This window comes from Schistocerca nitens, chromosome 12, assembly GCF_023898315.1.
Source record: "Schistocerca nitens isolate TAMUIC-IGC-003100 chromosome 12, iqSchNite1.1, whole genome shotgun sequence".
NCBI classification, from domain to species: domain Eukaryota; kingdom Metazoa; phylum Arthropoda; class Insecta; order Orthoptera; family Acrididae; genus Schistocerca; species Schistocerca nitens.
The window spans coordinates 130417783-130442726 of NC_064625.1; the positions used below are offsets into that span (position 1 = coordinate 130417783).

The following is a 24944-nucleotide window of genomic DNA, read 5'->3' on the forward strand; positions in this document are numbered from 1 at the left end:
TTGTCGACCCACCTAACTTGTACACTTGGCGAATGGGTAAAAAGATTCTTCTACCTTGCCCGATTTAGGTTTTCTTGTGGATGTGATAATCACTCCCAAAAAAGTGATGAAAACACAATAGTTTGTCACATAAACTGAAAATAAAAAAATTAAACTTTTCACTCGATGGAGGATTTGAACCAAGGACCTCTCGTTCCGCAGCTGCTCACGTTACCACGAGACCACGGTGCTCCGGTGTTCTTACAGTCCTTGATGTCGCCTATCTTCCCGCGAACTACTCAGTTTGTATATTTTGCTTATTTTTTCACAGTTCCACACAACTTCTTCCTGTTTTCTCAATTGATCTGTTTTCAGTTTTTCAAGGCCTATCCACTGTGCCAACTTATAACTAAATCTGAGGGGGGTGCGATTGTGAGGTTCCCTTGTTAGAGCCATTTGAACCATTTGAAGCCTCGCCTGGTCCCGTCAACACCGACATTCAAATTGTATCGGGCGGATGGACGTGTACGGCTATGGAGACAACCTCGTGACTCCATGGACCCTGCATGTCAGCAGGGGACTGTTCAAGCTGGTGGAGGCTCTGTAATGGTGTGGGACGTGTGTAGTTGGAGTGATATGGGACCCCTGATACGTCTAGATACGACTCTAACGGATTAAACGTAAGTGAGCATCCTGTCTGATCACCTGCATCCATCCATGTCCATTGTGCATTCTAACGGACAGCAGGACAATTCAAACCCCACACGTCCGGAATATCTTCAGAGTGGCTCCAGGAATACTCTTCTGAGCTCAAACACATCCGCTGGCCACCAAAGTCCCCAGACATGAAAATTATTGAGCATATCTTGGTTGCATTGCAACGTGTTGTTTGGAAGAGGCGTCCAACTCCTCGTTTGTTTACGGATTTAGGGACAGCCGTGCTGGATTCGTGGTGTCATTGCCCTCTATCACTGCTTCAGATATTAGTCGAGTCCATGCCACGTCGTGCTGAGGCACTTATGCGTACTCATGGAGCCCCTACACGATATTGCGCGGGTGTACCAGTTTCTTTGGCTGCTCAGTGTAGAAGCACCATTTGTTATGGACTGCTCCCGAGAAAACCTGGACAAACCTTGATTTTTGGGTACTGAAAATACGAATTGCGCGGGTGACCACTTCTGTTGACAACTGATGTTGACGAATTTTTTACCCTGTTATTAATATGATGTTCTCGACGAGCTACGGAAACTTTTTCCGGTATGTTTATGCGTCAGCGAGATCAACAGGATCAAAATTGTCGTACTGAAGCAAGTATGGCGTGAATGTAGTTTCACTGCCGTAGTCAACAAACAGCAAGGCGGTTCTGGGGTGACTATAATGGTTCTGACGTCACAAAACTATTTTTACCGTCGCCATTTTTTCACCAATCAAAGCTTACCCAGCACTGCGTCTGATTGAAGGGCACAGAACAGGCTGTCTTTACCTGGATATTATTCGATGCCTCCACCTGGCGGTGTAAGCATCTCCGTCTTCAGGCCACAAGTGGCCCATCGGGACCATCCGACCGCCGTGTCATCCTCAGTGGAGGATGCGGATAGGAGGGTCGCGTGGTCAGCACACAGCTGTCCTGGTCGTTATGATGGTTTTCTTTGACGGGAGCCGCTACTATTCGGTCCAGCAGCTCCTCAATTGGCATCGCGAGCCTGAGTGCACCCCGAAAAATGGCAACAGCGCATGGCAGCCCGGGCGGTCACCCATCCAAGTGCCGGCCACGCCCGACAGCGCATAACTTCGGTTACCTGGCGGGAACCGGTGTTTCCACGGCGGCAAGGCCGTTGCCCTGGCGGCGTAAGATTCTTACAAAAAATTTTTTTGTGGTGCGAAATTCTTTAACTTGCAAATGAAACACAGCATTTTTAGCATACTGCAGTTGTAGCCTAAAAGTGTTATGGAAAACTTTACTGACCTGTAGAATTTGTTTTATACAGGGCTCGTTCCGAATATATATATATATATATATATATATATATATTTGTACCTTTGGATGACCGTGCCAGATATCGTTGGCGTAGTGCTAATGTTTGAACCTTCCTCTTTCATTTGCAGGTGGTTTTTGTGTTGTTCTGAGGTTGTTGGCGCCAAAATGGAATCTGATATCGGTGCACGTATAAAACAGCGCTGTCTGATTGGATTGCTCACTGCTGAAGAAATTGCTCCGATTGAAATCCATCGACGCTTGCTAAAGGAGTATGGAGACGATACAATAGATGTGATCGATGTGAGGCAATGCAAATGGTTGAAATGGCTCTGAGCACTATGGGACTCAACTGCTGAGGTCATAAGTCCCCTAGAACTTGGAACTACTTAAACCTAACTAACCTAAGGACATCACACATGTCCATGCCGGAGGCAGGATTCGAACCTGCAACCGTAGCAGCTGTGCGGTTTCAGAGTGTAGCGCCTAGAACCACTCGACCACTCCAGAGGCAGAGGCGATGCCGACTGGTGTGGCCGAGCGTTTCTAGTCGCTTCAGTCCGGAACCCCGCTGCTGCTACGGTCGCAGGTTCGAATCCTGCCTCAGCCATGGATGTGTGTGATTTCCCTAGTTAGGTTTAGGTAGTTATAAGACTATGGGATTGATGACCTTAGATGTTAAGTCCCATAGTGCTCAGAGCCATTTGAACCATTCTTGTGAGGCGATGGGTGCGGCGTTTACGACGTGGTGGAAAGTGTGTGCATGACAAGCCACGGGTTGGTCTAGCTTGCACAGCTGTCATCCCTCGCAATGAAGAGGGCCTTGATCAACTCATCCCTACTGATCGTCGGATAACGAATAGAGAGTTGTGTGCAAAGCTGAATGTTGGCTGAAATGCCTTGAAAACAATGTTGGAACATCTCGGTTATTGCTAAGTCTGTACGAGATGGGTCCAGCGGATGCTTACAGAAGAGGAAAAAACTCATCGAATGGAAGTCTGTCGGAACCTGCTGGACCAATATGAAGCTGAAGGTGTTGTCTTTGTAGCATCGTCACTGGAGATGTGATGTGGTGTCACCACTACAAGGCGGAATCCAATAGCCAGTCCATGGAATGGCGACATGCGAATTCTCTGTCAAAGAAGATATTCACAGACACACCCGTCTGCAGGCAAAGGGATGTGCACGGTCTTCTGGGATAGACAGAATGTGGTTGTTGTAGATGTTCTGGAGAAACTGTCAGTTTGGCACGCTGCAAGACGACACTGACTAAGCTGAAAGGCCGAATTCCCAGGGTAAGGCCAGAGAAGAAGACGAACATGAAAACTCCAGGCTCCACACGAGTTCTTTGGCTACGCAACTCATTGCAAGATTTGGCTGATCTGTTTTACACATCCACCGTACAGTCCCCATTTAGCGCCTTCAGACTTCTGTCCCTTTGGGCCTCTGAGAGCCGGCCGGGGAAAAATGCGTAACGAATGATGGTGACTACGTGGAAAAATGACAGTCTGTAAGCTGAAATACCTCTCGGTTTAGCTGTGCTGTTGTGATTTATTGATGTCCTTCAGTTTCTGTGAATAAAAATAGGAGGCATTACTTTTAGAACGGCCCTTGTATTAACACTGCATCCTGCTGTGACAGGGAAAAGAAGGGAAGCAATAGAAAAAAGGCCTGTGTCAGGGTGCAAAAAGACGAATGTGCTCCTGTTTAAAAAAAACTTTGATAGAAAAGTGGGGAGCCAGCTGGACAAGTCCTCATTCGGTCTTGCTTGCCAATCATTCTCGCAGGTGAACATATTCACGTTCTTTTTGTGCTGAAAGAGAGTAGCAAGGAGACAGTGATGGACAGTGGAAGGAGGAGGAGACAGTGAGAGAAAACACTGATGGTGGGAGAGAGGAAGTGAGAGTGAAATGGGAGATGGATAAAGAAAATAGGAATGTAACGCAAGAGAGGAAATAGAGATGATCAGTGCGAGAGTGTGGCAGTAAAAGAGAAAGAGAGGTGAGAGGAGATAGAAGTAGTGTGAGCAAGAGAATGTAGTGGAAATGAAAAAAAAAAAAAAACAGATGACTCAAGATCTTTCAAGGGCCCCAAGGTGGGGGGAGGGAGGGCTTCGGATCCTCCCAGACCCCCTACTCCCCTGAGTTGAAATTTCATGGTCTGCTGATCAAAAGTCGGTGCAAACAATCGCTAAGGACATGTCTGGAGATGAAGAAAGTATTGTAGAACACTCAGTACAATGTCGTTTATTGAAACTGAACTAAACTTCTCGAACAATCACTATATACACACAAAGAAAACAAATAACATGTAGACGACTATTCATCAAGAGCCTCGGTGAGGTCCATCGGAGCTGGTCCTAGCTCGGCGAGTAACTGGCTGTACTGCTGCTGCACTGGCCTTACAAAGCTGGCGGAGGCTGGCAGAGTACTCCAACTTTCCCTGTGTCTGTGAGGCGACCTCTGCAGAAAAAGGTTCGCATAAGTCTCTAGCAAGTTCTGTTTATTTTGAAGAATTGTTTTCCTCTTGGTTGCTCCTGCAAGTGCTTGTGTATGTTATATGGTACACAGGGGTGTCTTGAGTGTAGTCTGCCTGGCAGGGGCCGTCTGTGGCAGACGTAACAGGAGACGAGGCAATGGTGGCTGAAAAGAAAGCCGGCAGACTGTACACGAGAAAAAAAAGGCAATGGGAATGAGGGAGAAAAAGAATGGGACGAAGAGAATGGCGGTGGAACAGAGAGGAAGTGAAAGTGCCAGAGAAGGAGACAGTGGTAAGGAAGAGCGGGAGGAAAGATAGTGTCAGTGGGAGATGCAGACAGCAGGAAGAGCCACTGGGAGGAAAAGGAGATGGCAGCAGAAAGAGGGACATGCTGAATATGAAGGCTTCATTACAAAGAGAGGATGGCTATAAGGATTAAGTATGTCAAAATTTTCGGTCAGGAAGGCAGAATAACTATTGGGCCAGCTGATTCCCCACATTTTAAATTTTTTTTTAAATTCCATACCTCTAGTTCTCTAGGACCAAATTGATGAGTAAATCTCCAAGGTCGTGGAACGTATCAGTACACGAAATTACAACTTAACGTAAAAAACAGATAAAATAAAATGTGTATGAACTCAAAAAAGAAAAACCGTAAGTTTATGTAAACAGAATTAACAATATACTACAGGAATCAGCTTACTTTTTCAAGGAAATCCTAGAGAGAATAGAAAAAGTGACCCACGAGGAAAATCTTCAATTCAGATTTGAAAGCGCGTGGGTTACTGCTAAGATTTTTGAATTCTTGTGACAGCTTATTAAAAATGGATGCAGCAGTATAATGCACACCTTTCTGCATGAGAGTTAAGGAAGGGCGCTCCAAATGCAGATAGGATTTCTGCCCAGTATTAACTGAGAGAAAGCTGCTAGTTCTTTGGAATATGCTGATATTGTTAACAAGAAACGACAGTAAATAACTTATATATTTCGAGGCCAAACAGAGCAGAGAAACTCATCAATCTGATAAAGATCTGTCTGAATGAAACACATGCAAAGGTGAAGATGGGAAATCGCGTAACTGAGGAATTTGAAATTGTGACAGGCAAGGAGATGGGTTGTCCCCTATCCTGTTCAACTTTGCCCTCGAGAAGATCATACGCGAGACCTTCCAAGAGAACGAAGGGATTGAAAGCGAAGGAAAGAGACTGGCATACTTAGCCTATGCAGACGACATCTGTTTACTCTCTAGGTCGGAAGAGGAGTTGGAGCAAATGACCAAAGCACTGAAGGTGGCTGCCAGCAAATTTGGGCTAAACATAAACGAAGCTAAGACAGAGTACCTCGTCATGACGCGTGGTCATTGTCAGACTGCTGATCATCTACAATCACTGCAGGTTGGGGACCATGCCTACAAGAGAGTGCAAGAATTCAAATACCTAGGGGCACTTTTCACTGAGAACTCGTCATGTGAAGCAGAGATCAATGCCAGAATACAAGCAGGAAACCGATCTTACCACAGTCTAGCACAACTGCTTCGGTCCAAATCTCTCTCCAGACAGTTCAAGATTCGACTGCACAAAACCCTGATCCAGCCTGTTGTTCTATATAGCTGTGAGACATGGAGTATCCGGAAACAGGACTTCCATAAGCTCCTTGTTTTTGAGAGAAAAGTGCTTCGGAAGATCTTCGGTCCGGGTCTGGATGCAGATACAGGGGAATGGAGGATCAGATACAACCGAGAGCTTGAGGAACTATACCAGCAGCCCAACATAGCAGGAACTGTCAAAGCCAAACGAATGCAGTGGGCCGGCCATGTGGCCCGGATGGAGGATCACAGATGGCCTCGGAAGCTCCTGGATTTCACACCTACAGGAAAGAGACTGCCAGGGAGACCCAAGAAGCGTTGGATGGATGGACGCCATGAAGATTTAAACCAAGTGTCAATAGATGTGAACGGATGGCGGATAGCAGCAATGGACAGAATACAGTGGAGGAGGAAACTTGTAGATGCGTGCGGTCCACTGGGCCTGATCACGTAGTAGTAGTAGTAGTAGTAGTAGTAATGCCAAAATACCCAGTCTAGTAAACATGGGTCGACAAGACGCGAACTTACACCACTTATTGCCCGAATCGGCCGTTTCTGAGCAAAAAATATCTTTGAGAATGGGAAGAGTTACCCCAAAATATAATAACACACGTCATAACCGAATAAAAATAAGCAAAGTAGACTACTTTTCGCTTCGAACTATCACTTAGTTCACATACCGTTCGAATAGTAAAAATGGCAGCATGAAGTCTTTGAAAAAGATCCAGAAAGTTCGCTTTTCACGACAGCTTACTAACTTTCTGAAAACCTAGAAATTTGAACTGTTCAGTTTCACTTATCACATGCCCATTCTGTGAAATTAAAACATTGGGTTTTGTTGAATTGTGTGTTATAAACTGTAAAACCTGAGTTTTACGTTGATTTTGAGTTAGTTTATTTTCTACAAGCCATGAACTTATGCCATGCACTGCACTATTTGAAACCGAGCCATTGTTGCAATCAACACCCTTTGTTACCAAGCTACTGTCATCAGCAAACAGAAACATTTTAGTTAGCAGTAATATTAGAGGGCATATCATTTATATAACTAAGGAACGAAAGTGGCCCCCGCACTGATGCCTGGGGCACCCCCTCCCCCCCATTTGACTGTACCCCACTCAGACCCCACGTCACAGCCATTCTCAACACTGTGAATAATGACCGTTTGCTGTCTGTTCTTAAAATAAGAGGTGAACCAATTGTGAGCTGCTCCCTGTACTCCATAATAGTCCAACTTCTGGAGCAATATTTTGTGATCAACAGAATAAAACGCCTTGGTTAAATCAAAAAAGAAACCTAGCTTTCGAAACCTTTTGTTTAATCCATCCAGTACCTCACAGACAAAAGAGAATATAGCATTTTCAGTTGTTAAACCAGTTCTAAATCCGAACTATACAGTTGACAATAAATTATGTGAAATAAAATGATCAGTTATCCTTACATACACAGTCTTTTCAATAACTTTAGCAAACACTGATGGCATAGAAATAGGCCTAAAATTATGTGCATTATCCCTTTAGCCCTTTTTATAAGGCGGCTTCATAGTGAGTACTTTAATCGTTCAGGAAACTCAATATTTTTAGAGGAAAAATTACAAATATGGCTAAGTACAGGGCTAACATGTGCAGAACAGCACTGTAATATTCCGCTAGGTACTCCATGATATCCGTGAAAGGCCGTAGTCCTCAGTGATTTTATTACTGACTCAATCTCCCCCTTGTCTATACCCCAGAGGAGTATTTCAGACATCAGTCTCGGAAAGGCATTTTCCAGGAGAGTCATATGATTCCCTGTAGAAAGTAAGTTTTTGTTTAATTCACCAGTAATGCTCAGAAAGTGATTGTTAGATACCGTACGTATTTCTAACTTATCAGTAACAGAGACTTTTGAAACAGCAGCTTTGCCAATTTAGAATTATACACTCCTGGAAATGGAAAAAAGAACACATTGACACCGGTGTGTCAGACCCACCATACTTGCTCCGGACACTGCGAGAGGGCTGTACAAGCAATGATCACACGCACGGCACAGCGGACACACCAGGAACCGCGGTGTTGGCCGTCGAATGGCGCTAGCTGCGCAGCATTTGTGCACCGCCGCCGTCAGTGTCAGCCGGTTTGCCGTGGCATACGGAGCTCCATCGCAGTCTTTAACACTGGTAGCATGCCGCGACAGCGTGGACGTGAACCGTATGTGCAGTTGACGGACTTTGAGCGAGGGCGTATAGTGGGCATGCGGGAGGCCGGGTGGACGTACCGCCGAATTGCTCAACACGTGGGGCGTGAGGTCTCCACAGTACATCGATGTTGTCGCCAGTGGTCGGCGGAAGGTGCACGTGCCCGTCGACCTGGGACCGGACCGCAGCGACGCACGGATGCACGCCAAGACCGTAGGATCCTACGCAGTGCCGTAGGGGACCGCACCGCCACTTCCCAGCAAATTAGGGACACTGTTGCTCATGGGGTATCGGCGAGGACCATTCGCAACCGTCTCCATGAAGCTGGGCTACGGTCCCGCACACCGTTAGGCCGTCTTCCGCTCACGCCCCAACATCGTGCAGCCCGCCTCAAAGTGGTGTCGCGACAGGCGTGAATGGAGGGACGAATGGAGACGTGTCGTCTTCAGCGATGAGAGTCGCTTCTGCCTTGGTGCCAATGATGGTCGTATGCGTGTTTGGCGCCGTGCAGGTGAGCGCCACAATCAGGACTGCATACGACCGAGGCACACAGGGCCAACACCCGGCATCATGGTGTGGGGAGCGATCTCCTACACTGGCCGTACACCACTGGTGATCGTCGAGGGGACACTGAATAGTGCACGGTACATCCAAACCGTCATCGAACCCATCGTTCTACCATTCCTAGACCGGAAAGGGAACTTGCTGTTCCAACAGGACAATGCACGTCCGCATGTATCCCGTGCCACCCAACGTGCTCTAGAAGGTGTAAGTCAACTACCCTGGCCAGCTAGATCTCCGGATATGTCCCCCATTGAGCATGTTTGGGACTGGATGAAGCGTCGCCTCACGCGGTCTGCACGTCCAGCACGAACGTTGGTCCAACTGAGGCGCCAGGTGGAAATGGCATGGCAAGCCGTTCCACAGGACTACATCCAGCATCTCTACGATCGTCTCCATGGGAGAATAGCAGCCTGCATTGCTGCGAAAGGTGGATATACACTGTACTAGTGCCGACATTGTGCATGCTCTGTTGCCTGTGCCTATGTGCCTGTGGTTCTGACAGCGTGATCATGTGATGTATCTGACCCCAGGAATGTGTCAATAAAGTTTCCCCTTCCTGGGACAATGAATTCACGGTGTTCTTATTTCCATTTCCAGGAGTGTAGTCCAAATTTTCACGCGGAATAGATCGGTAGTGCTGATTATTATTATTCTTGTGTCAGAAACGTACACAAAACACGGTTTATACAATTGCTGTCAGATCACCACAGTTTATGTAATCTTTAAACAAAATTTGGAAACTTGCAGTGCATTTTCTATTGCCCAGGTAAGGTCATCCCCTGTACAGATATCTGGACGCAGTCGACACTGAAGCATATGCTGAATGGTCTGTTCTTCCCTGCAGTCACATTGGGTTTTTTTTTCTTCAGCTTATCCGCACTTTGCCAGGTTAGTCCTTGATCTGCCCAGTTGTGATCCCAGCCTAATCGAGGGCTCCCAGATCGTCCAGTTCTCGTCGAGACCAGAGGATACAGATTCTGACAGTCTTTCCAACCCGGAGGGTGGGATATCTCAGTCATTCATAACTGCAGCATGGCTTCATCATAAGTGATTGTTAGTTTCTCTGATGTTCAAAGGAAACTTTTCCTTGACGTTAGTCGTTGTGGCCAGGGTCGTTGCCCATGCAAGGGATGCGTTTCTTCCTGCTCCAGTTTCGTTCTTTCCCTGGTTGGTACTATTTCTCTTTCCCTGTCTGCCGCTATTTATCTCTGATGATGATGATGTTTGGGTTTGTAGGCGCTCAACTGCACAGTCATCAGTGCCCATACAAAGTCCTAGTTTTTACAGAGCCCAATTTTTGCACAGTCCAATCTAGCCACTTTCACGAATTATGATGATGATGATGAAATGACGAGGACAACACCCAGTCCCCGGGCAGAGAAAATCCGCAACCCAGGACTGATGACCATAGATGTTAAGTCCCGTAGTGCTCAGAGCCATTTGAACCATCCCCAACGCAGCCAGTAACTGAATATGGACCCGGTGATCCAGAGGCTGCAACGCTAACCGCTAGACCACGAGCTGCAGACTTATCTCTCTCCGAACAGGAGGTGACGCAGTCCCTGCAAGGTGGTAGAATTGACTTCAAGCAGCCTTTTGTAATTCTGCGTGTGTCGTTTAGGACAATATCCACCTGTTTGCCACGAGTTGACTTATACGAAACAGGACAGGCATACTCTGCAGTAGAGTAGCATAATCCCATTGTAGAAGTTCGGATGGTTTCAGGCTTGACTGCCCCACTGTGACCCGGCCAGATTTCTCAGTAGGTTGTCCCTGGTGGAGATTTTTGATTTGAAATTCATGCAGTGTTTTTTGAACGTTATAGATGTGTCAAGTGTTACTCCTAGGTATTCTGGAGGGTCACTATCTACAACCTTAACCCCAGACCTTTTTTTCTTTAACTTGTGGGTGGCTTCCCTATTTCTCAAATGGGAAGCACGCACTTGTATCTTTGATGTGTCTGGTTTAAGCTGGTTTATTCTGTAGTATTTTGACAGATGCTCAAGAGCATTCTAAATCTAGGTTTGTGCTTTGGGTTGGCAGCGCGAGATCATCGGCATCCTGCACTTGCGGACTATGGGTTGGTCGTTAGTATATTCACTGAAGAGTCAAAGAAACTGGTGCACTTGCCTAATACTGTGTAGCACATAGAACTGCCGCAGCGCGTCGTGGTGTGGACTCGACTAACGTCTCAAGCATTGCTGGCGGGAACTGACACTATCACTCCTGCACTGCTCTCCATAAATCCGTGAGAGTACGAAGGGGTGGAGATCTCTGCTGAACAGTTCATATTCATGTTTGGGGAGTTTGGTAGTCAGTGGAAGTGTTTAAACTCAAAAGGGTGTTTCTCCTGCCACTCTGTAGCCATTCTGGGCGTGTGGGAGGTCGCATTGTCCTGCTGGAATTGGCCAAGTCCGTCGGAATACACAGTGGACATGAATGGACTCAGGTGATCAGGCAAGGGTGCTTACGTACGTGTCACCTGTCAGAGTCGTATCTACACATATTAGGGGTCCCATATCACTCCTACTGCACTCGCCCCACATCTATACAGAGCCTCCACCAGCTTGGACAATCCCCTGCTGACATGCACATTCAAGGTACACTCGTGAAACGGTCGTACGGGAAAATCCCCACTTCATTGCTAGCTCGGATATGCTGTGTCCCATCGCTCGTGAGCCCACTACAACACCACTTTCTGACTCTCTTAAATCTTGTTAACCTGCCATTGTAGCAGCAGTAATCGATCTCACAACTGCGCCAGATACTTATTGCCTTACATAGCCGCAGCGTCGTATTCTGCCTGTTTACACACCTCTGTATTTGAATACGGATTCTCTTACCATTTTCTTCAGCACTTCTACATCTACATCTACATGGATACTCTGAAAATCACATATAAGTGCCTGGCAGAGAGTTCATCGAACCACCTTCACAATTCTCTATCATTCCAATGTCGTATAGCACGCGGAACGAATGAACACTCATATCTTTCCGTGGAGCTCTGATTTCCCTTATTTTATCGTGGTGCTGGTTCCTCCCTATCGAGGTCGGTGTCAACAAAATATTTTCGCATTCGGAGGAAAAAGTTGGTGATTGGAATTTCGTGAGAAGACTGCGTCGCAACGAAAAACTCGTTTCTTTTAACGATTTCCAGCCCAAATCCTGTATCATTTCTGTGACACTCTCTCCCATATTTCGCGATAATACAAACCGTGCTGCCTTTCTTTGAACTTTTTCGATGTACTCCGTCACTCCTACCTGACGAGGATCCCACACCGCGCAGCAGTATTCTAAAAGAGGACGGACAAGCGTAGTGTAGGCAGTCTCCTTAGTATGTCTGTTACATTTTCTAAGTGTCCTGCCAATAAAACGCAGTCTTTGGTTAGCCTTCCCCACAACATTTTTTGTGTGGTCTTTCCAATTTAAGTTGTTCGTAATTGTAATACCTAGGTATTTAGTTGAATTTATGGCTTTTAGATTAGACTGATTTATCGTCTAACCGAAGTTTAACGAGTTACTTTGAGCACTCATGTGGATGACCTCACACTTTTCGTTGTTTAGGGCCAACTGCCACTTTTCGCACCATTCAGATATCGTTTCTAAATCGTAACAGCAAAGGACCTATCTACCCCCATGAACCATGGACCTTGCTGTTGGTGGGGAGGCTTGCGTGCCTCAGCGATACAGATGGCCGTACCGTAGGTGCAACCACAAGGGAGGGGTATCTGTTGAGAGGCCAGACAAACATGTGGTTCCTGAAGAGGGGCAGCAGCCTTTTCAGTAGTTGCAGGGGCAACAGTCTGGATGATTGACTGATCTGGCCTTGTAACATTAACCAAAACGGCCTTGCTGTGCTGGTACTGCGAACGGCTGAAAGCAAGGGGAAACTACAGCCGTAATTTTTCCCGAGGACATGCAGCTTTACTGTATGATTAAATGATGATGGCGTCCTCTTGGGTAAAATATTCCGGAGGTAAAATAGTCCCCCATTCGGATCTCCGGGCGGGGACTACTCAAGAGGACGTCGTTATCAGGAGAAAGAAAACTGGCATTCTACGGACCGGAGCGTGGAATGTCAGATCCCTTAATCGGGCAGGTAGGTTAGAAAATTTAAAAAGGGAAATGGATAGGTTAAAGTTAGATATAGTGGGAATTAGTGAAGTTCGGTGGCAGGAGGAACAAGACTTTTGGTCAGGTGATTACAGGGTTATAAATACAAAATCAAATAGGGGTAATGCAGGAGTAGGTTTAATAATGAATAAAAAAATTGGAGTGCGGGTTAGCTACTACAAACAGCATAGTGAACGCATTATTGTGGCCAAGATAGACACAAAGCCCATGCCTACTACAGTAGTACAAGTTTATATGCCAACTAGCTCTGCAGATGGTGAAGAAATTGATGAAATGTATGACGAGATAAAAGAAATTATTCAAGTAGTGAAGGGAGACGAAAATTTAATAGTCATGGGTGACTGGAATTAGTCAGTAGGAAAAGGGAGAGAAGGAAACATAGTAGGTGAATATGGATTGGGGGGAAGAAATGAAAGAGGAAGCCGCCTTGTAGAATTTTGCACAGAGCATAACTTAATCATAGCTCAGACTTGGTTCAAGAATCATAAAAGAAGGTTGTATACCTGGAAGAATCCTGGAGATACTAATAGGTATCACATAGATTATATAATGGTAAGACAGAGATTTAGGAACCAGGTTTTAAATTGTAAGACATTTCCAGGGGCAGATGTGGATTCTGACCACAATCTATTGGTTATGAACTGCAGATTGAAACTGAAGAAACTGCAAAAAGGTGGGAATTTAAGGAGATGGGACCTGGATAAACTGAAAGAACCAGAGGTTGTAGAGAGTTTCAGGGAGAGCATACGGGAACAATTGACAGGAATGGGGGAAAGAAATACAGTAGAAGAAGAATGGGAAGCTCTGAGGGATGAAGTAGTGAAGGCAGCAGAGGATCAAGTAGGTAAAAAGACGAGGGCTAATAGAAATCCTTGGGTAACAGAAGAAATATTGAATTTAATTGATGAAAGGAGAAAATATAAAAATGCAGTAAATGAAGCAGGCAAAAGGGAATACAAACGTCTCAAAAATGAGATCGACAGAAAGTGCAAAATGGCTAAGCAGGGATGGCTAGAGGAAAAATGTAAGGATGTAGAGGCTTGTCTCACTAGGGATAGATACTGCCTACAGGGAAATTAAAGAGACCTTTGGAGAGAAGAGAACCACTTCTATGAATATCAAGAGCTCAGATGGCAACCCAGTTCTAAGCAAAGAAGGGAAGGCAGAAAGGTGGAAGGAGTATATAGAGGTTTTATACAAGGGCGATGTACTTGAGGGCAGTATTATGGAAATGGAAGAGGATGTAGATGAAGATGAAATGGGAGATAAGATACTGCGTGAAGAGTTTGACAGAGCACTGAAAGACCTGAGTCGAAACAAGGCCCCGGGAGTATGCAACATTCCATTAGAACTACTGATGGCCTTGGGAGAGCCAGTCCTGACAAAACTCTACCATCTGGTGAGCAAGATGTATGAGACAGGCGAAATACCCACAGACTTCAAGAAGAATATAATAATTCCAATACCAAAGAAAGCAGGTGTTGACAGATGTGAAAATTACCGAACTATCAGTTTAATAAGTCACAGCTGCAAAATACTAATGCGAATTCTTTACAGACGAATGGAAAAACTGGTAGAAGCGGACCTCGGGGAAGATCAGTTTGGATTACGTAGAAGTGTTGGAACACGTGCGGCAATACTAACCTTACGATTTATCTTAGAAGAAAGATTAAGAAAAGGCAAACCTACGTTTCTAGCATTTGTAGACTTAGAAAAAGCTTTTGACAACGTTAACTGGAATACTCTCTTTCAAATTCTGAAGGTGGCAGGGGTAAAATACAGGGAGCGAAAGGCTATTTACAATTTGTACAGAAACCAGATGGCAGTTATAAGAGTCGAGGGGCATGAAAGGGAAGCAGTGGTTGGGAAAGGAGTGAGACAGGGTTGTAGCCTCTCCCCGAAGTTATTCAATCTGTATGTTGAGCAAGCAGTAAAGGAAACAAAAGAAAAATTCGGAGTAGGTATTAAAATTCATGGGGAAGAAGTAAAAACTTTGAGGTTCGCCGATGACATTGTAATTCTGTCAGAGACAGCAAAGGACTTGGAAGAGCAGTTGAACGGAATGGACAGTGTCTTGAAAGGAGGATATAAGATGAACATCAACAAAAGCAAAACGAGGATCATGGAATGTAGTCGAATTAAATCGGGTGATGCTGAGGGGATTAGATTAGGAAATGAGACACTTCAAGTAGTAAAGGAGTTTTGCTATTTAGGGAGTAAAATAACTGATGATGGTCGAAGTAGAGAGGATATAAAATGTAGACTGGCAATGGCAAGGAAAGCGTTTCTGAAGAAGAGAAATTTGTTAACATCGAGTATAGATTTAAGTGTCAGGAAGTAGTTTCTGAAAGTATTTGTATGGAGTATAGCCATGTATGGAAGTGAAACATGGACGATAAATAGTTTGGACAAGAAGAGAATAGAAGCTTCGAAATGTGGTGCTATAGAAGAATGCTGAAGATAAGGTGGGTAGATCACGTAACTAATGAGGAGGTATTGAATATGATTGGGGAGAAGAGAAGTTTGTGGCACAACTTGACTAGAAGAAGGGATCGGTTGGTAGGACATGTTTTGAGGCATCAAGGGATCACAAATTTAGCACTGGAGGGCAGCGTGGAGGGTAAAAATCGTAGAGGGAGACCAAGAGATGAATACACTAGGCAGATTCAGAAGGATGTAGGTTGCAGTAGGTACTGGGAGATGAAGAAGCTTGCATAGGATAGAGTAGCATGGAGAGCTGCATCAAACCAGTCTCAGGACTGAAGACCACAACAACAACAACAAAGGACCTAACACTACCTTGGGGAACGCCAGCAATCACTTCTGTTTTACTCGATGACTCTCCGTCAATTGCTAAGAACCGACAGGAAATCACAAATCGAGTCACATAACTGAGACGATATTCTATACGAACGCAATTTCACTACAAGCCGCTTGTATGGTACAGTGTCAGAACACTTCCGGAAAACCAGAAATACGGAATCGATCTGAAATTCCTTGTCAGTAGCACTCAGCACTTCAAGTGAATAAAGAGCTAGTTGTATTTCACAGGAACGATGTTTTTAAACCCATGTTGACGCTGTGTTAATAGACCGTTTTCTTCGAGGTAATTCATAATGTTCGAACACAATACGTGTTCCAAAACCATGCATCATATCGACGTTAACGATATGCGCCTAATTTAGTGGATTACTCCTATCTTTTTTGAATGTTGGTGTGACCTGTGCAACTTTCCAGTCTTTGAGTACGGATCTTTCGTCGAGCGAACGGTTGTATTTGATTGTTAAGTATGGAGCTAATGCGTCAGCATACTCCGAAAGGAACCTAATTGGTATACAGTCCGGACCAGAAGACTTGCTTTTATTAAGTGATGTAAGCTGCTCCACTACTCCGAGGATATTTACTTCTACGTTACTCATGTTGGCAGCTGTTCTCGATTCGAATTCTAGAATATTTTCTTCGTCTTCTTTTGGGAAGGCATTTCGGAAGGCTGTGTTTGGTAACTCTGCTTAGGCAGCACTGTCTTCGATAGCATCTCCATTGCTATCGCGCAGAGAAGGCATTCTTGCCGCTAACATACTTCCCATACGACCATGATTTTCTGCCAGGTTTCGAGGCAAAAATTCATTGTGGGAACTGTTATAAGAATCTCGCATTGAAGTCCGCGCTAAATTTCAAGTTTCTGTAGAAGATCGTTAATCTTGGGTATTTTAGGTCTGTTTTAATTTGTCATGTTTGTTTCGTTGTTTCTCCAACAGTGTTCTAACCCGTTTTGTGTTCAGTTCGGTGTATATTGAACGGAGCTGGAGTTTACAGACTTCCCTGGCAAAAAGCAATGTTTCTGTAGCTTTCATCAGATATGCCGCAGTGGATACACCGGTTCCCGTGAGATCACCGAAGTTAAGCGCTGTCGTGCGTGTTCGGCACTTGGATGGGTCACCATCCCGGCCGCCATGCGCTGTGGCCATTTTTCGGGGTGCACTCAGCCTCGTGATGCCAATTGAGGAGCTACTCGACCGAATAGTAGCGGCCTCGGTCAAGAATACCATCATAACGACCGGGAGAGCGGTGTGCTGACCCCACACCCCTCCTATCTGCATCCTCTACTGAGGATGACACGGCGGTCGGATGGTACCGGCAGGCCACTCGCGTATGATTTAAAATGTGAGGTGAGGTTGGTGATGGTCCTCCATCAGGAGATGTTCATCGTTGCGCAGGATACCAGCAATGGCAGAATGCAGTGCGTGGCAGAGGGTGGCTGCCACTCACCTTGCCAACGAACGGCAGGCCTGGCTTGTACAGCCTGCGGACGGCGCGCCCGAAGCGCAGCTCCACGAAGTGCTCCTCCGCCATCGCCACCTCGTCCTCCGGCGCCGACGCCTGCGTCGCCTCGCCGCGACCTCCACCGCCGCCGCCCCCGCCGCCCTCGTCGCCTCCGCCGCCCCCGGCTCCCAGCCAAGGCGAGGCCGGCGTGCCCAGCGGCCTGGTCGTGCCGCCCCCGGCGCCGCTGCCCCCGCCGCCCCCGGCCGCCTCGTGCCGCGACAGGCTGACGTTGAAGGCTGCCGCCGCCCCCCAGCCGGGGAGACGGCGGTCGTCTGCCTCCAGTTGCAGGTGCCACGTGCCCGTGGGCGCCGCCCCCGACAGCGGTAGCGAGAAGCTCAGCACGCCTGCAATTGGGATGGCAAAAACGTGTTGGCAGAAGAGCCAACACCGTGTTACTAGTGGAGGCCGAAATGCACGCGTTATAGCTCACGCAGGCTGCCGTGAGGAGGGAAGAACTATACTGATGTGAGGTCTGGAACATGACAAGGAATTAAAATTCAGAATGCGGGCGTAATTAGTTTGATACTTAACTTTAATCCATTAATGATGAACGTCGCTCTTGAAGGTACACGATTCACAATATCAATATACTGTCACTGAATATCGCGCCTTGCTAGGTCGTAGCAAATGACGTAGCTGAAGGCTATGCTAAACTGTCGTCTCTGCAAACGAGAGCGTATGTAGCCAGTGAACCATCGCTAGCAAAGTCGGCTGTACAACTGGGGCGAGTGCTGGAGAGTCTCTCTAGACTAGACCTGTCGTGTGGCGGCGCTCGGTCTGCAATCACTGATAGTGGCGACACGCGGGTCCGACGTATACTAACGGACCGCGGCCGATTTAAAGGCTACCACCTAGCAAGTGTGGTGTCTGGCGGTGACACCACAAAAAACAGGGCGCTTAAAACCGATACCGGTATTTTAGTTCTGATTAATCGGTATTTTTCTGTATTTGATTGTTTTTCGATATAACAGGTATTTATTATTTGTTACTAATAACCGATTAAAAGAGAAACAAAGATGTCAATGAGACACAACAGAAGTGCCAAAATTTTTCGTTTTTAAATAAACCTAATTTTAAAAAAAGTAGTAATTTTTAATTGTGGAATTTGCATTGGTTTGAACAAGTTTGAACAAAAGAGGGTATATGCATTTGTACTTAATATATATATTTGATCGTGACCGGGCCAAACATCTCACGAAATAGGCGTCAAACGAAAGAACTACAAAGATCGAAACTTGTCTGCCAAAACACGTCGAACGTGGGAAATGTCGCGCAGTCGCAAACTTTTGTACAGTGATTGAAGGGCGTGCCGTGAACAGCGATGCTAGAAATCCTGACCGTGGAAGCTGAGTGTGGGAGGAGGGATACGTTTGAATAACTCATGAATAACTCGAAAACCGAAAACACATTCCAGTACAAATTTTAACTACATTAAATCTGTTGGAAAAGGATCCTGTTCATTCCTTTCATTTTTTATACCTGTACCGAGCGAGAGAATTTGAAAATCTCTAACGTGGTTTACTAAGGCCAAAAACAGAACTGAGGGATGTATAAAACCACATCGCTAGGGGCAGATGAATCATCCCGTATAAGAAACAGTATTAATAAATTTCCTTTACTTCACGTCTATGGTCACAAATTTTTTTGTCGTCGGACTACCGGTTTCGGCCTCTGATGACCACCTTCAGACCTGTTTTATAAAAGCATGTCCTAATGTACCGGAACCATAGTGGCATCGTCAAATGTTAAACACGAAATCAGCACCAGCATCGTAAAATATATAGGGTGATTCACGAAGGTAAGCAAATATTTTAATATGTTAGTCTACAAGTAAAACTAAAGGAAAAAGTTCATATAGACGGTTGAATAACTCATGAATAACTCGAAAACCGTAAACATATTCCGGTACAAATTTTAACTACATTAAATCTCGGTATTTTAAACATAGCTGCGCAACAGCAACGGTTCCACGTATTAAGATTAAAAAACAGCCGACCAGTTGCAAAGGATAAAGTAATCTTTACCTAGGTTTCGATAGATTTAAATCTATGCTCTCCAACTTCCATGTACTTATTTTTATTTGTCTAACAAACCCTATTCTCAGGGCTATATTTTATTTTGACTAATGGAGCTATGCAGATGTTTGTAAAAACGACAATGACATATCACTCCATGTTAATGTAATACTGCCGCCTTCTGAAGAAGATAGATTTAAATCTATCGAAACCTAGGTAAAGATTACTTTATCCTTTGCAACTGGTCGGCTGTTTTTTAATCTTAATACATTAAATCTCCTGGAAGTTACGGAGTTAAAGCTAATAAAAGATTTTGCCTGAAATTTAGAAACTTCGCTAATACGAAGCCATCGCAAAACTGTAAGAGCTTACAGGAAAGCAAGATTTCCATTTATGATGTTGTTATTGGTCTGGTGAATCTAATAAAACATGTCCCAGACGTGTATCTGCAGTAGTTTTCCAGTACATCCAGAGAAGCAAAGATTATTATACAGGTAAATTTGTTTACTTTCCATTAAGAATGTAGAAACGTTTGTGTCATTGTTGGCAACCGTCAGTGAGTTGTTTCATTCGTTTCCTAACCTTGAAACGAGTTAGTTTTCTGTGTTGTTCAGTGAAAGAACATAATAACAACAGTGTATTTAAGTGAAACGACATAGTAACTATTTTAGTAACTACTGCAGGTACACGCCTGGAACATGTTTTATTAGATTCACCAGATAAATAACAACATGATAAATGGAAATAGTGCTTTACTTTAAGCTCTTACAGTTTTGCGATGGCTTCAAACTCGTATCAGCGAAGTTGCTAAATTTCAGGCAAAATCTTTTATTACCAGCAATTCTGTAAGTAAACATTTGCGGACCTATATTTATATGAACTTCTTTCTTTAGTTTTACTTGTAGAATAACATATTAAAATATCTGCAGATATAACAGCATGTGCAAGAGACATCTGCATATGCTGCTGGCAACTCTAACATATGCTGTTATTTATATATAGGGTGATCCACGAAGATCTGCAGATATTTTAATATGTTATTCTACAACCATATATATATATATATATATATATATATATATATATATATATATATATATATATATATATATATATATGGGGTGAGTCACCTAACATTACCACTGGATATATTTCGTAAACCACATCAAATACTGACGAATCGATTCCACAGACCGAACGTGAGGAGAGGGGCTAGTGTAATTGGTTAATACAAACCATACAAAAATGCACGGAAGTATGTTTTTTAACACAAACCTACGTTTTTTTAAATGGAACCCCGTTAGTTTTGTTATCACATCTGAACATATAAACAAATACATAATCAGTGCCGTTTGTCGCATTGTAAAATGTTAATTACATCCTGAGATATTGTAACCTAAAGTTGACGCTTGAGTACCACTCCTCCGCTGTTCGATCGTGTGTATCGGAGAGCACCAAATTACGTAGGGATCCAAAATGAACGGTGATGGACCTTAGGTACAGAAGAGATTGGAACAGCACATTACGTCCACATACTAACACCTTTTCATTAGTCTTTTTCACTGACGCACATGTACTTTACCATGAGGGGTGAGGTACACGTACACACATGGTTTCCGTTTTCAATTACGGAGTGGAATAGAGTGCGTCCCGACATGTCAGGCCAATACATGTTCAATGTGGTGGCCATCATTTGCTGCACACAATTGCAATCTCTGGACTAATGAATGTCGTACACGCCGCAGTACATCTGGTGTAATGTCGCCGCAGGCTGCCACAATACGTTGTTTCATATATTCTGGGTTTGTAGGCACATCACGTTACACATTCTCCTTTAACGTACCACACAAAAAGAAGTCCAGAGGTGTAAGATCAGGAGAACGGGCTGGCCAATTTATGCGTCCTCCACGTCCTATGAAACGCCCGTCGAACATCCTGTCAAGGGTCAAGGGTCAGCCTAGTGTTAATTGCGGAATGTGCAGGTGCACCATCATGCTGATACCACATACGTCGACGCGTTTCCAGTGGGACATTTTCGAGCAACGTTGGCAGATCATTCTGTAGAAACGTGATGTATGTTGCAGCTGTTTGGGCCCCTGCAATGAAGTGAGGACCAATGATTCGCACCATACATTTACAGTCCACGGTCGCTGTCGCTCTACCTGTCTGAGCCAGCAAGGATTGTCCACGGACCAGTAATGCATGTTCCGTAGGTTCACTGCCCCGCGGTTTGTGAAACCCGCTTCATCGGTAAACAGGTAGAACTGCAACGCATTCTCTGTTAATGCCCATTGACAGAATTGCACTCGATGATTAAAGTCATCACCATGTAATTGCTGATGTAGCGACACATGAAACGGGTGAAAGCGGTGACGATGCAGTATGCGCATGACACTACTTTGACTCAGTCCACCGGCTCTCGCAATGTCCCGTGTACTCATGTGTGGGTTCATGGCAACAGCAGCTAACACACCAACTGCACCCGCTTCTCCTGTGACGGACCTGTTACGGACCCGTTTGCGTGCTACGACCATACCTGTTGCATACAGTTGGCGGTAGATGTTTTGCAATGTGCGGCACGTCGGATGCTCTCTGTCCGGGTACCGTTCTGCGTACACCCTGCAGGCTTCAGCTGAATTTCGTCGACACTTGCCGTAGATGAGTATCATCTCCGCCTTTTCAGAGTTCGAATACACCATGGTCACAGTTCCTACAACACTACACTATCACAGACGTCTGGTAACACGGTGTACTACAGTTGGTCTGCGTGCGGAGACGAATGCAGAATAACAATAGCAGCAAGCGCTACATGCGGACACTGCGACAGCTAGACCAAACCACAACAGTGCACTACAGCCACACTCGTAAACACGGTCGTCATCGTAAACATGTCCCTGCAGATGCTACTCGCCGACCGTGGCCCGTGTTTGTTACAACACGCAACTGAACGTCGGAGGTTTCAAACATCAACTTCAGGTTACAATATCTCCGGATGTAATTAACATTTTACAATGCAACAAACGGCACTCATTACGTATTTGTTTATATGTTCAGATGTGCTAACAAAACTAACGGGGTTCCATTTCAAAAAAACGTAGGTTTGTGTTAAAAAACATACTTCCGTGCATTTTTGTATGGTTTGTATTAAACAATTACACTAGCCCCTCTCCTCACGTTCGGTCTGTGGAATCGGTTCGTCAGTATTTGATGTGGTTTACGAAATATATCCAGTGGTAACGTTAGGTGACTCACCCTATATATATATATATATATATATATATATATATATATATATATATATATATATATATATATATACAGATGGCGCCATCAGACACAAAAAGACGACATCTACAAACACAACCAACTCATAAACTCCGAAACCGGTAGTCTGATGACAAAAAGTTTGTGACCACAGACGTAAAGTAAAGGAAATTTATTCCATTTAGTGTATCTGTTTTATTCGCGACCATTTCGCAGCTCGAGAAATAGTATTGGTCCAATCACTGATCCCTGAGGTACCCTTTACTGCATTGTTCCTCGGTACTGTACGATATTATTGCTTGATACTGCTGACTGTTTGTGGCTTGCTTGGCAACTGTGGCACTACTAAGTCGAGATCCAGTGACGAGGTGGTGACAGGAGATAGAAACGGAATTACTCACCGTGTCCGAGGCTGACTTGCGGCCACCGCGCCACGCAGTTTCCGGCGGGGTCCCTGACGCACACGCTGCCCGCCGCTCCGGAGGGAAGTCGCAGTGATTGGTCCAGCGCCAGCACCCAGAAGTGCACTGCAGCAATAAGGAAAAGCATCACAATACAGTCACACACAGTTGCAAACGTATGTGCCAACTGTGGACGAACTTTCCCAGCATCGACACTAGCAGCTCAGGACAAAGAGCAAATCTTGCGAACCATGGATGAAGGGTATCAGACGGATGCCATATTCCTTGACTTCCGGAAAGCGTTTGACTCGGTGCCCCACTGCAGACTCCTCACTAAGGTACGAGCATATGAGATTGGATCTCAAATATGTGACTGGCTCGAAGACGTCATAAGTAATAGAACCCAGTACGTTGTCCTCGATGGTGAGTGTTCATCGGCTGTGAGGGTATCGAGTGCCCCAGGGAAGTGTGATAGGTCCGCTGTTGTTTTCTATCTACATAAATTATCTTTTGGATAGGGCGGATAGCAATGTGTGGCTGTTTGCTGATGGTGCTGTGGTGTACGGGAAGGTGTCGTCGTTGAATGACTGTAGGAGAATACAAGATGACTTGGACAGGATTTGTGATTGGTATAATGAATGGCGGCTAACTCTAAATATAGATAAATGTAAATTAATGCAGATGAATAGGAAAAAGAATCCCGTAATGTTTAAATACTCCATTAGTAGTGTAGCGCTTGACACAGTCACGTCGATTAAATATTTGGGCGTAACATTGCAGAGCGATATGAAGTGGGACAAGCATGTAATGGCAGTTGTGGAGAAGGCGGATAGTCGTATTCGGTTCATTGGTAGAATTTTGGGAAGATGTGGTTCATCTGTAAAGGAGACCGCTTATAAAACACTAATACGACCTATTATTGAGTACTGCTCGAGCGTTTCGGATCCCTATCAGGTCAGATTGAGGGAGGACGTAGCATCAATTCAGAGGCGGGCTGCTAGATTTGTTACTGGTAGGTTTGATCATCACGTGAGTGTTACGGAAATGCTTCAGGAACTCGGGTGGTAGTCTCTAGAGGAAAGGAGGCGTTCTTCTCGTGAATCGCTACTGAGGAAATTTAGAGAACCGGCATTTAAGGCTGACTGCAGTACAATTTTACTGCCTCCAACTTACATTTCGCGGAAAGACCACAAAGATAAGATAAGAGAGATTAGGGCTCGTACAGACGCATATAGGCAGTCATTTTTCCCTCTTTCTGTTTGGGAGTGGAACAGGGAGAGAAGATGCTAGTTGTGGTACGAGGTACCCTCCGCCACGCATCGTATGGTGGATTGCGGAGTATGTATGTAAATGAAGATGTAGATGTAGAAATTCTTCCACTTTCACCAATGACTTAGTGAGCATTGGACAAACAATGTATTGTATCATTTATTTACGCGTCTAGTTCCATAAGACCAAACTGAGGAGCAAATCTCCAAGCTCATGGAATGTGCCTGTACATGAAATTACAACATAAAACTAGTAAAAGATAAAACAAAACGATTACGAACCCAAAAAAGGTCAATCCATAAGTTAAAGTAAACGCAAAGTACAATATACGAGGGTCACTCCAAAAGAAATACAGACTATTTTTGTAAAAATACAGTTTTCATTCTACATGTGTGAAAGTTTTACAGTGTGTAGATACATCCTTCCCGCTTGTGTTCAAACTTAGTTCAACCTGTTCCCGTCAGTGGCGCCGTCACAGCATGTCTTCAAGATGGCTGCTACTCTTGACGTTCGTCAGAAGCAACGTGCTGTCATAGAGTTCCTGTGCTGTGAAAATGAGACAGTGGGAAACATCCACAAGAGGTTGAAAAAGGTGTAAGGAGGTGCTGCTGTCGATCGCAGTACAGTTAGTCGGTGTGCAAGCAGGTTACGTGATGAAAGCGGGCACGGCAACATTGAGGATTGTCCTCGCAGCGGCAGGCCTCGTACTGCACACACTCCAGACAATGTGCAGAGAGTTCCTGGCAGATTAAAACTGTGTGCCCGACCGAGACTCGAACTC

At 45.0% G+C, this 24944-nt stretch overlaps 1 protein-coding gene across 1 annotated transcript in view; it reads right to left on the reverse strand.

Annotated features, from left to right (window-relative positions):
* Positions 1-24944, reverse strand: part of LOC126214956 (C3 and PZP-like alpha-2-macroglobulin domain-containing protein 8) — an 877403-nt gene that overhangs the window by 347601 nt on the left and 504858 nt on the right. The window contains exons 5-7 of the mRNA XM_049941592.1: positions 22895-23020; positions 17409-17558; positions 17161-17291 (exon numbers count right to left, since the gene is read on the reverse strand). Coding sequence (XP_049797549.1) covers positions 17161-17291; positions 17409-17558; positions 22895-23020 — 407 coding nt within the window. The remainder of the gene's footprint in view (positions 1-17160; positions 17292-17408; positions 17559-22894; positions 23021-24944) is intronic.